General features: G+C 38.4%; 1 protein-coding gene across 2 annotated transcripts in view; it reads right to left on the reverse strand.

The window, feature by feature from the left end:
* CDIN1 (CDAN1 interacting nuclease 1) overlaps positions 1–13,068 on the reverse strand; it is a 244,569-nt gene that overhangs the window by 179,842 nt on the left and 51,659 nt on the right. For both annotated transcript variants that reach the window (XM_049790041.1, XM_049790040.1), the window contains one exon: positions 1,821–1,881. In XM_049790041.1, coding sequence (XP_049645998.1) covers positions 1,821–1,881 — 61 coding nt within the window. The remainder of the gene's footprint in view (positions 1–1,820; positions 1,882–13,068) is intronic.

Genomic DNA, 13,068 nt, shown 5'->3' on the forward strand with positions numbered 1-13,068 from the left:
AATCAACAATGATACAATCATCCTGTTGATGCCAATATTATGTATATCTCATCAGTTTCCACTGATTAAATATATACTGACTCGTAAAGCATTACTATCACATCAATTGTCACCAGAAGCAAAGTGTATGCCAGTTAAGTCTTAACTATCAGATAAAATGGTGGCTTAGTTGTTCATAACCTGCCACTGCCATCCCAATTTCTCTGATACATTAGCAATCCCTTAAAAAGTGTTATTACTCATAACATTTTATACTAATTCATAGCCGAGAGAGGGAAATTCATTGAAGACCATTTCTTCTATTGGGTTAAATATTGCCATATATTCATGGTAAATACATATTCATATAAAATAAAAATTTATGAACTCTGGAGAAAAACATGTTGGTAGGTTAAAATTTTTGTTAAAATAATAAAATATGTTAACTCCCCTCAAAATATGTTAAACCCATCAAAAATTCAAATACAAATTACTACTACATAAAAATTAATCTAATCATTTACAGAAATAGGATATCATATTTCATCCCATTCTTTCTAAATGCTGAATCTTGCTTGCTCCTGCTAAGCTCGCTTACTCTCCTTTTTCAGAAGAGATAATCACTAAATTTCTGCTTAAAGCTCAGAGTTCAAGTTGCTAACAGAACCAACTCTTACCAAACATATTTAGAGATATTTGAAAACAGCCTCGCTTCAGGAAAAAAAGTAAAATGTAGAGAATCAAATACCTGTTTTGCTAAGGGAAGGGAGAAATCGATACTTCCTGGTAATTATCCTATCAGATTCTGTAGACATTGCTTAGGCCAGTAAAGCCTCTAGAACTGATGGGTGAGTGCTCGTTTGCTGACTAGAGCGGTGTGCAGCAGACAGAAGCTGTGGGAGAAGCCATCCTTCCTTGCTAATCTAACATGTAGAACTTCTGCTCTTGCAACACTTAGTGCTCACAGTTCTGAGTCATCTTTAATGCAAACACACATTTTCTGCCATGCTCCTATGTTTTCCATTATAACGCCACATAAAACAGTGTACATTTCATTCCAGCCCTATGAGGTTTGCATGAGCAGTTCCAAGTCAGACTAAATATTGTATTGCTCTTATTACAGTGGATAAATATTTTAAAGTTTAGGAATTAAATATTTCATTTTTGGCATGCTCTCGACAACTATTATGAACTTTTTACAGCTTCGTCATTCAATGGAAATCTTCAGGACTTCCTTTTTTAAATGGAAGTCTATTTTTTGTTTCCCCAAACAGAACAGATCAGAGATAACAAATAAGTCCAATAAATCACGCTATATTTGGTGTTATTAGGAACAGTAGGCTTCTTCATATAAGAGACTCTTCCACAAGACATGTATCTTTTATGATAATAAAAGTTTGCTAACAAAATCAAATGAATCAAGTAAATGTTACACCTTTAAGTAAATAATTTCTCTCTTAGTGTTTGCAATAACATAGATTTTCTTGGCATATGTCTCTTCAGTTGACATAAGTATTTATCACACTAAATTAAACCAACATATCCAAAGCAAAGCATGTCTTGAGCTGTTGCACTGAAATTTCCCACAAAATAAGGAACCAAGAAGCTGTTTACACATTTGCCTTAAAAGAAGCGGAGTCATTATGTTAACTGATTTATTAGTAGATGAGGTTCTTTGTCCAATTATTAAAAGTACAGAGAGATCAGGGAGCAATTTAACTGTCTAATGCACCTCAAAGTCTTTTTGTTTTTAAGGTTAATTATCAGTCTAAGCAAAGCTCCAATGGATAGGCCCCTTAGGTTTTATGCAGGTTAAAATAAAATAATCACAGTAACATTACCTCATTGGCCAGCTCCAGGAGCACCGGCGCAGCTCCATCTTTCCCCACTCCATCCAGGTACCTAGACAAGACAAAGCCAGGTGGGAATGCTGTGACAAGAAAAGGCCAGCCGAGGCTTGTCAGCTCTCCTGTGTATACCTTTCTCCTGGGCAAGTGCCATGTTCGACTCTAGTTCAGTTATACTGCTGTCATAGAAAAGCACTGACGGGTAAGGACAATAAAAACAACTTTTCTACAACCACCGGCAACAACCGAGCTGAAGTTGGAGCAGGAGGTAGGAGCACTCCAGACTCCCTGTTTCTTAAACAAAGAAGTGAATTCCTTAAAAAATGATTCACCTCACCTGGGTTTTGTCTATGCTGCAACTATACCATGAAAAGGACATATGTTTACTCTCAGAGTTTGGAAAAAGCACATCTCATCTTTTCGTTTAGGTTTGTTTCAGAAAATTGCTTGATACTTTAGTGAGAAAAAAAAAGGCGATAGACTTATCATCATTGGATTAGCGCATCTTTATTAGGCAAAACCAGCCAGATCTCTTTATCCCCTCATCAAAATATTACAAGAGATCCCACCTCCCCAAATCCACCCCAGGCCTCATCTCTAGTCACTGATCCTCACTCCTACTATCCATTCATAATCCAGACTTTACATCGCCTTCCTCAATCAATCAGCAATTCAGGTGTTTGTGCCCATCATGTATAATCACAGAATAAATTGATCATCTCTCCATCACATAATACAGCACACTACATCTGTCTCCCCAACCAATCCTCACTAAAATGCTGAAAGTCCCATGGGTGTCAAGAAATTGTATTTTTTTTTATTTTTTTATTCACTGATTATATCTAGTATAGTTTTGGCTTAGAATAGGCCTTATTTTTAATAAGTGAATAAATAAAAAATTAATTATAATTGTTAATGATAAGAAAACAGGATTAGGTGTGGAACCTAATAAAGTATACTGGTTCCTATTAAGAGCAGAAATCAAAGTTAATGGATAACAACTCCTACATAACTGTAAGAAACATATACAGTGTTTAAGGTAGGAAAAGTCCAAGTATCACTCTAATTAAAAGCAATTCTAGCAAATTAATATTCTATATGTTGGGACCTGCTCTTATTTTTAAAATTTTTTAACTCCAAGAAAAGAAATTTACTTAAGAAAGTAATCTGTATATGGGGCCAGTTCTTATTTTTTAATTTTCTAACTCCAAAAATAGAAATTTAGTTAAGAACATAAGTTAGGGTCTAGGAATAGTTCGTTGGAATGTAGAGTGCATATCTCAACCCATCCCCTAAAAAGTAGTACTTTTTATTATTTAATTGTATTATCTTTTTATTTTGTTTTGTTCTTGGGTTACACTCATTGACGCTGAGGAATAAACCTGAGTTGGCCAATGCAAGGCTAGCACCCTGCCTGCTGTTCTATCCTAGTGATGTGTGGGTCCCACCCAGCAGTCTGTCCCTTCAATACACAGTCCAGTGATATAAATTAGATGAATATTGAGGTCTTCTTATTTATTCTGTGGGCACTACACATAGCAATGCTCAGGGCTTACTCCTGTTTCTGCTTTCAGCAATCACTCCTGGCAAGGATCAGGGTAATGTGCAGATACCAGGGATCAAACCTGAGTCAGCCATGTGTAAGGCAAGAGTTTGACCCTCTGTACAATGAATGGCTCCATCTCATTGGGTTTTCTTTTTGTTGTTGCTGTTTTGTTCTTTTTTGGGGGGGGGCCATACCTGGTGATGCTCGGGGGATACTATTGGCTATGCACTCAGAAATAGCTCCTGGGTGAGGGACCATATGGGACACCAGGGGATCGAACCTCGGTCTGTCCTAGTTCAGCACATGCAAGGAAAATGCCCTACTGCTTGCACCACTGCTCCAGCCCCTCATTGGGTTTTCTTAATAAGGTGGAAAATAAATTCTTTTAGGAAAAAAATCAGGAAAAGAAAAGCAAGTCTAGCTTCGAGAAACAATACGTATAAGTAAGTTGGCTAAGAGCCTCACGTCAAATTACGCTTTCATTGCATCAGTGATCCTGCTCAAGGAACAACAAATCAGCACAGTTAAGAGAGGCCAACTAATGGTGTGCACCAGAAGTGCATATTCATTAAGAGTTCTCATTCTGGGTTTCAGTAACTAGGCCTGTAGTGATATTAAGGTATCTGTACAACTTTCTACATAATATTCACTTATCCAATGACTATTTCTGATAGTTAGCCATGTGTTGGGTCTTATTACAGATTCTAATCTAAAGCAGCAGTAAGGAACACAATATTTCTTTTCTTTCTTTCTTATTTGTTTTGGGGTACACCCGGTGATGCTCAGGGGTTACTCCTGGCTCTGCACTCAGAAATCGCTCCTGGCTTGGAGGACCTTATGGGAAGCTGGAGATCAAACCCAGGTCTGTCCTGGGTCAGCCGTGTACAAGGCAAATGCCCTACCACTGTGCTATCTCTCCGACCCCAGGACACATTTTTTTTTAACAATTCCTGCCCCCACAAAACTGACATTATAGTAGATACAATAAAAAGAGAAATAAGTAACACTATAATGATTTATACCACAATAAAACAGAAGAATGAGATAGGGAAAAAGACCCCTCTAAGGAAGTCCTACTTGAATAGAGACCCTCAAAAATAAAGTGGTTAGGCCAGGGGACAAAGGACATTCTTCAGTGAGTAGGGGCAAATGTCGAGATATGTCTGAGGGGCCTAAGTTTTCAGAATGTGTTAGTGTGACTAAAGGAGAGCTTCTGAAAGTAACAACAAAAAATAGCCAGCCCTTAGATTACTTAGTGCCAAGTAATTGTGGGTTGAAATTAAAATGATAGTTTTGCGAAAATTGTATAGTCAACATTTTCCTGGTAATAATAGATAGAATACCTTCTAATAAGTTTAAAGGAATGTAAGATAAAACAATAAACCACCCATATAGTGGTGGTTTAACATATAAACATATAACTATATTAACATCTAGGTAACATATAGTTAATAAACATATAGTCTATAAAACGTTTGAAACGTGTTCATGATTAATACAGTGGAAAGTTTGAGCTGGACAAAGCTTCCCAGTTGGTCAATTAAGATATTGAAAACCATCTGGCCTGTCTTAGTAAGCAGGAAACTTTTGAAATGGAACACAATGTCCCAAGGCCTACTGAAGTAGCCTGATAAGTTAAAAGAGAAAATAATCTATTAGTTATATCCCAACAATATACTTTAACATTGAAGAAATTCTAAGGAAAAAAAAATCAAGTTAAACTTAATTTGAAGGCATATTTTCTCTTTCTGAGTTGATAGTTCCTTCCAAGTGACAAATCAGATTCATTTAAAAAGTTCAGATATAAAATCAAAGGAATGGGGAAAGAATGGCAAACAGAGCAGGTAGAGCATTTGTTTGCACATGGTACACGTAGATTCTATACCCAGCATTTCATATGGTCTACGATAAACCAACAGGAGTTATTCCTGAGAGCAGTCAGGAGTAACCTCTGAGCTCCCCTGCGTGTGACCCCAAAAGAAAAAATATTGTTTTCAAATCAGAATATGCTAATAACAAAGTATTTATGAAGAACATAATCAGTAAACCCCAATGTTGCCGTTCTCCAAATTCTCAAGACATCTCTAGAGACCTAGGGATAGCACTTTTCATGCAGTTAAACTGGTTTGCATTTCTCTTCATACAGAAGCTCACTGGGATAAGGCTACTCAAATGAACATCTCTCATCGAGCCAACCCTCAAGCAAAGATCCGAACTGTAACTGCGCTAAAGAATATGCTCCTGGGTCACGTCTATATTGTGCCAGCTCCATAGACTCACACAGTTCTCCAAAGAGATGTAAACCACGCCAGCCATGAAAAAGTGTAATGCAGTGGTAATACAGCTGAAAGCTGGCAATCGCAGAAGAAAGCGAGCCAAGTCCCTGTCCTGTCAAAGCCATGCCTGCTGTACCCATCATCCACCATTATGCTTTGACAATGGCCCTGCTTCACCATTATCTGTGGCTCTGTGCAGAGACAACAATCTCATCAAAACTTCAGGTATTCCAATATTCAGGTTGATATTACCAAGACATTTTTGGGAGTGAGCACAAATACTCTACACCTACTTTCCCAAACTACCAGAAGCTCTGTCAGCCAAAAACATGCTGCACAAAAGCCACAGTATCAGCAACAGTGCTTGAAATTCCTGGACTGTGTGGCCACATTTGCATCCACATGCCAACTCTATTTTTAATACTGTCATCCCCATAGGAAAATACCAATTTAGATGCCAATGTGTATCTGAAGCCACCTAATGTTCAGAAATATATAAAGTAACAGAATGATCACCAGCAACTCTATCTTCTGACAGTGACTTAATGACTTTATTGCAAGATATAATATTTTTCACAAAATTTCTTGTTGTGCTCTTATCTTTATTCTCTCTTCCATTTTTTCCCTTTTTAATGTTTTAAGAATTTTTGCTCCCACTTCCCCAAAACAAATGTATTATGACCAACTATGTCAACTATGTAGTGCATAGTGCATGCTCTTTAAGTAAAGTAAATTCTGAACTATATTAAGGTGACCTATGCTATTTTCTTCCTGCCCACTTGAAAACTGAAAATACTTTGTTGTTCATAGTCCTCTAGCTCTGCATGAACAAACAAATACATAGCTTTGAGCTGTGATATTCTCAAAAGATCTTTGTAGAAGGTCTAACTCATGACACCTCCTAAAGATTTATTAGTATCAAAGATTATAATGACATACCATAAAGGAAAGTTATTTGAGATTTAGTATTTTCATAAGAATTAAAATGGTGAAATGTCAAAACCTTACCAAAATCCAACGTTAAGTTTATCCCCTGAATATTACCTTCATCCATTTTATCTCTAAAATTTCTGGGACCTGTCTCCTACATATGCAGTTCTTTTCTTATGAAACAGAGCAACTGGGCCAAAGTTCCTAGCACAGTAGACAGGACAAAGGAAGAACAAAGTAAATGGTGCCAAATAAACCACGAAGTGGTTCCAATTTTCAGAAATTATTGTTTAATTATATAATGTTAATGAACACATTTAAAATCGTCTATTTTCTACGTGAATATTTGAGCAAAATTCAGTTGATCTGATTCCCTGAAGTGAATAAAGAAGGCCTCTCTAATGGTGTGTCACCAGTAAGAGGGAGGAAGAGATAATATTTCTAAACTCAGTTACAGATGGGGATTTGCATATCTGACTTGTTAGTCGCTTGTTCCTGTGCACCAATATAGTGCACCTAAATAAACGTTTCCAGTATGTTCCCTGTTTGGAAACTAGTAAATGGGAAAGAATAAGGAAATGTTTCTAAAATGCATGTCTCTACCATATAGAACTATGGAAATTTTCTCAATAATTCCAAAGTTTAGTATAGTCGTCTATTTTCCTTTCTTTTCCTTTTTTTTTTTTTTTGGCTTTTGGGTCATACCCTGTGATGCTCAGGCATTACTCCTGGCTGTGCTCAGAAAAAGGTCCTGGCTTGGGGATGCCGGGGATCGAACCGTGGTCTGTCCTAGTTCAGCCACGTGCAAGACAAACGCCCTATTGCTGTGCCACCGCTCCAGTTGTAAGCCTAACTATTTTCTATCTGGAGACTGAAGTTCCAGTTCACCATTTTTATTTATATTTAAATATGACCAAGATTTTGAATTGAGATTAATTCAGTGAAGACTGAGTAATATACATGCTCTGATACTGTAAATAAAAATCAACCATTATCCTCTCAACAGTAATTTGGTAACCTACAATAAAATATTTTAAAGCTTATTATTTTGGACAGAAAAGATAGTAAAGCAGTAAAAGGTTCTCCCTCTCCCCCCCGCCCCCGGTTACAGACCTGGGTTTTAGCCCTGGCATCCCAGCTGGAATGCCCCAGATGGGCATCCCTTGAGCCCTTCAGGAGTGATCCCTGAGTAAAACAGCCAGTGTAGTCCAAAACCAAAACAAATACACACCCAAAAAAGCAGATAACGAAAAACCTTATTATTTGCATTTATTTCTATATTGATTATTTCTATACTCTATAATCACATATGTACAAATAGAGCAAACATAACAGGCAAAGGTTATATACACCAAAATGTTTATAACAGCATTACTTATAATAACAAAACACTGGAAACACAGGTGACCAACAGAAATTAATTCCATAAACTGTGGCACATTCATATGATGAAGTAATGCCATCAATAAAATGCATACAAAAAGCTTTTTACAAAATAATTTTATAACATATCCATTTTTCCAACTATAAAATTGAAGATTTACAGCTGCTGATATAGCATTACCTCATCTACATGAAAATGGATTGACAGAGACTAAAATGAAAATGGCCACAACAACTAAGTGCCACAGTGAAGGCACTCTATTACTTTTTTAAAATATATGTGTGTGTGTATATATATATATATATATATATACACATATATATATCATCCCTTTGTATACCACAAATATACTTAACTTTTCAAAGCAAGCAATTATTATTTTTTCAAAAAAAAAGTATCCACATTTGTCAAACTATGTTTCACTTTAACATAATTTCCCTTTATTCTAATCAGTTGGAAAACAAACAAAACATTTTAAAGCCATTTGCCTTAGCTAGAGAATCCAGAGACACTGAGAACATTCAGAATGAACATTCTGCACATTCAGAACATGAGACCTGTGAGGTCAATCCATCTGAAAGGTAACAACAGCACAGCTGTCTCCAAGAACAAAGTGCAGAGAGAAAGTCAGGAGCAGGAAGGGAAAGGAAGAGTCTCGTCAAACTGCTTTCCTATCCGTCATCTTTCCATTACAGTATGACTTTAAGGGTTGTTTCAAACGTCAAGACTCCTCAAAACAACTGCGACTCCCACTTGAACAAATGAAGAAACACAAATATATTTCTGTTCAACATTTTACTCAACTGTTCACCACTATAGAAGCCAAACTTAACAGAGGTTTTTATTTCTGGCCTAAACTAACCAGATAATAACATTCACACATGAATGAAGTCTGTTCAAATTTTAATAACTAAATATGCTTATTAAAGATCTGTAGCAAGCAGCACTGAACTGAGAAATCATAGCATTAAAATGGTTTTTTCACAGCGAGAAAAAAGTTTGCCACGTGGCCTGGTAGTATAGATCTCCAACCTTTTAGGAAATACCTTATTTCCTTTCCTTATAACTAGATTTAAAATCTAGACCCAGGTTTACTCTGAGGACTTCGGGGAAAACTCCTATCTCTGTCTGCCTGAAACTGTGCTTCTGAACTTCCGAAGGTTTCCTCAGGGGCCTAGGGAGCGCACCCCCAAAAACACTGCATTTTGAAGCTGGTGAGTGCCTGCATTGTGGGGCCGCGGAATCACTTTGCCCTGCCCTGCCTTTGTTCACTCTGAGGACTTCGGGGAAAACTCCTATCTCTGTCTGCCTGAAACTGTGCTTCTGAACTTCCGAAGGTTTCCTCAGGGGCCTAGGGAGCGCACCCCCAAAAACACTGCATTTTGAAGCTGGTGAGTGCGTGCATTCTGGGGCCACGGAATCGCTTTGCCCTGCCCTGCCTTTGTTCACTCTGAGGACTCCGGGGAAAACTCCTATCTCTGTCTGCCTGAAACTGTGCTTCTGAACTTCCGAAGGTTTCCTCAGGGGCCTAGGGAGTGCACCCCTAAAAAACTCCATTTTGAAGCTGGTGAGTGCGTGCATTCTGGGGCCACGGAATCGCTTTGCCCTGCCCTGCCTTTGTTCACTCTGAGGACTCCGGGGAAAACTCCTATCTCTGTCTGCCTGAAACTGTGCTTCTGAACTTCCGAAGGTTTCCTCAGGGGCCTAGGGAGCGCACCCCCAAAAACACTGCATTTTGAAGCTGGTGAGTGCGTGCATTCTGGGGCCACGGAATCGCTTTGCCCTGCCCTGCCTTTGTTCACTCTGAGGACTCCGGGGAAAACTCCTATCTCTGTCTGCCTGAAACTGTGCTTCTGAACTTCCGAAGGTTTCCTCAGGGGCCTAGGGAGTGCACCCCTAAAAAACTCCATTTTGAAGCTGGTGAGCAGCTGCATTCTGGGCCTGCAGGATCGCTCTACCTTTCCCTGCCTTTGTTCACTCTGAGGACTTGCAACTAGAGGCAACAGAAGCGCTCAGCCGCTTCGCTTCCCTTTGCAGCCGCGAACTCTTCCTAATCAATGAACCCCACCACAACACGCAGGAAAAACCACACTACAAGCGTGACAATGGGGAAAACTCGCAGGCAAACACCATCCATAGAGAATGAAGACGAAAGCTCGGTTGATCTAATAAATTACAACCACCTGATTAACCTTTCAGATAAGGAGTTTAGAGTAGAAATATGGAATATGTTTGTAGACCTCAAAAAGAGCATAGATCGATCTGAAGAGAACACAAAAACAGAAATCAGAAAACTCCAAACTGAAATAACAGATCTGAAAAATACGGTTGCTCAACTGAAAACCACAATGGATAGCCTCGCCAACAGGGTATCAGCAGCTGAGGAGAGAATCGGAGTACTGGAAGATGAGATGCAGAAAAGCTCAACACAACAGAAGAAATTGGAAAAGAACATTAAGACAAACGAACAGGCAATGGAAAATGTACTCAAGGCATGCGAAGAGATGAAAATAGAAGTCTTTGATAAACTCAACAGAAACAACATAAGAATCATTGGAGTCCCAGAAACCCAGGAAGGAGATCTCCAAGAAGAATCAACTGTCAAAGACATCATCAAAGAGATACTCCCAGAGTTAAAGCCTACATGCAATCAAATACTGCATGCCCGAAGAATACCAGCTAAAAGAGACCCAAAGAAAAACACCCCAAGACACATCCTCGTTACAATGACAAATCCCATAGATAGGGATAGAATACTGAAAGCAGCAAGATCAAAAAGGGAAATTACATTCAAAGGAGCATCCCTAAGACTTACAGCAGACATGTCACAAGAAACTCTCAAGGCCAGAAGACAGTGGTTGGATATTGTGACAAGATTGAATGAAATGAATGCCTCCCCAAGAATACTGCACCCAGCCCGACTCACATTCAGGTTTGGAGGAAGAATACACAGCTTCACGGATAAACAACAGCTCAGAAACTTCACAGAAGATAAACCAGCCTTAAAGGAAAAACTGACAGGTCTACTCTAAGACAAGAGAGACCAACAAACACAGCAAACTTATCTACAAAGATGACATTAAATCCTATGACAATCATCTCCCTCAATGTCAATGGACTAAATTCACCAATTAAAAGACACAGAGTGGCAAAATGGGTCAAAAAGATGAATCCAACCTTCTGCTGCCTACAAGAAACACATCTGAATAGTCAGAACAAACATAGACTCAAAATCAAAGGTTGGAAGAAAATTATCCAAGCAAACAACACCCTGAAAAAAGCTGGGGTGGCCATATTAATATCAGATGACACCAACTTTATACTCAGAAAAGTGGTAAGGGACAAAGATGGACACTATGTACTAATCAAGGGATATGTGCAACAGGAAGAAATCAGACTATTAAACATATATGCACCCAATGAGAGACCAGCAAATTATCTAATACAATTACTGACAAATCTGAAAGAAGAAATCAATAATAACACAATCATTGTGGGAGACTTCAACACAGCCCTATCAACACTTGATAGGTCAACCAGACTGAAACCCAACAAAAACATACTAGCCCTGAAAAGTGTTATGGAAGAAAGAGGACTAGTAGATATATACAGGACACTCCATCCCAAAAAACCTGGATACACATTCTTTTCCAATGTACATGGGTCATTCTCCAGAATAGACTACATGCTGACACATAAAACATACCTCCATAAAATCAAGAGGATAGAAATCTTGCAGGCTACCTTTGCTGACCACAAGGCTCTGAAATTAGATGTGAACTACAAAGCCACACAGAAGAAAAACTTTAACAATTGGAAATTAAACACCCTGCTACTGAACAACCAGTGGGTCCGAGATGAAATCAAAAAGGAAATCAAAACTTTCCTGGAAACAAATGATAATGAAGACACAAACTGTCAGAATCTATGGGACACAGCAAAAGCAGTCCTGAGAGGAAAATTTATAGCTCTACAAGCACACATCAGGAAGGAAGAAGGAGCATACCTGAATAACTTAATGGCGCAGCTTAAACAATTAGAAAATGACCAACAGAATGAACCAAAAATAGGGAGACAGAAGGAAATAATAAAGCTGAAAGCGGAACTCAATGAAGTGGAAAACCAAAAAGCAATCCGAAAGATCAACGAAAGCAGAAACTGGTTCTTTGAAAAAATAAACAAGATTGATAGACCATTGGCAAAACTCACAAAGAAAGAGAGAGAGAGAAATCTGATAACCCGTATTAGAAATGAAAAGGGGGAGATCACAACAGAAATTGCAGAGATCCAAAGGATAATCAGAGGCTACTTTGAGAAACTTTATGCTACAAAACATGAGAACCTAGAAGAAATGGAAAAATTCTTGGACACTTATAACCTTCCACATTTAAGTAAGGAGGATGTAGCATATCTAAACACCCCCATCACTACTGAGGAAATTGAAACTGTAATCAAACATCTACCAAAAAAGAAAAGCCCAGGCCCAGATGGTTTTCCTAATGAATTTTTTCAAATCTTTCAAGAGGAGCTACTGCCAATCCTAGCCAGACTCTTCCATGAAATTGAAAAAAAGGGAACTCTCCCAAACAGCTTTTATGAAGCCAACATTACCTTGATACCAAAACCAGACAGAGATGCTGCCAAAAAAGAAAATTACAGACCAATATCCCTGATGAATGCTGATGCAAAGATCTTCAACAAAATCCTGGCAAATAGGATCCAATGCATCATCAAGAAGATCATACACTACGACCAAGTAGGCTTCATCCCAGGAATGCAAGGATGGTTTAACATCCGTAAATCTATTAACATCATACACAACATCAACAACAAGAAAAATAAAAATCACATGATCATATCAATAGATGCAGAGAAAGCATTTGATAAGGTCCAACACCCATTCTTGATCAAAACTCTCAGCAAGATGGGAATGGAAGGAACCTTTCTCAATCTAGTTGAAGCCATCTACCACAAGCCAATGGCAAATATTATCCTCAATGGAGAAAAACTAAAAGCCTTTCCTCTAAATTCGGGTACAAGACAAGGCTGTCCTCTCTCACCACTCCTCTTCAATATAGTACTGGAAGTTCTTGCTATAGCGATCAG

This window comes from Suncus etruscus, chromosome 16, assembly GCF_024139225.1.
Source record: "Suncus etruscus isolate mSunEtr1 chromosome 16, mSunEtr1.pri.cur, whole genome shotgun sequence".
In the NCBI taxonomy this organism is placed as follows: domain Eukaryota; kingdom Metazoa; phylum Chordata; class Mammalia; order Eulipotyphla; family Soricidae; genus Suncus; species Suncus etruscus.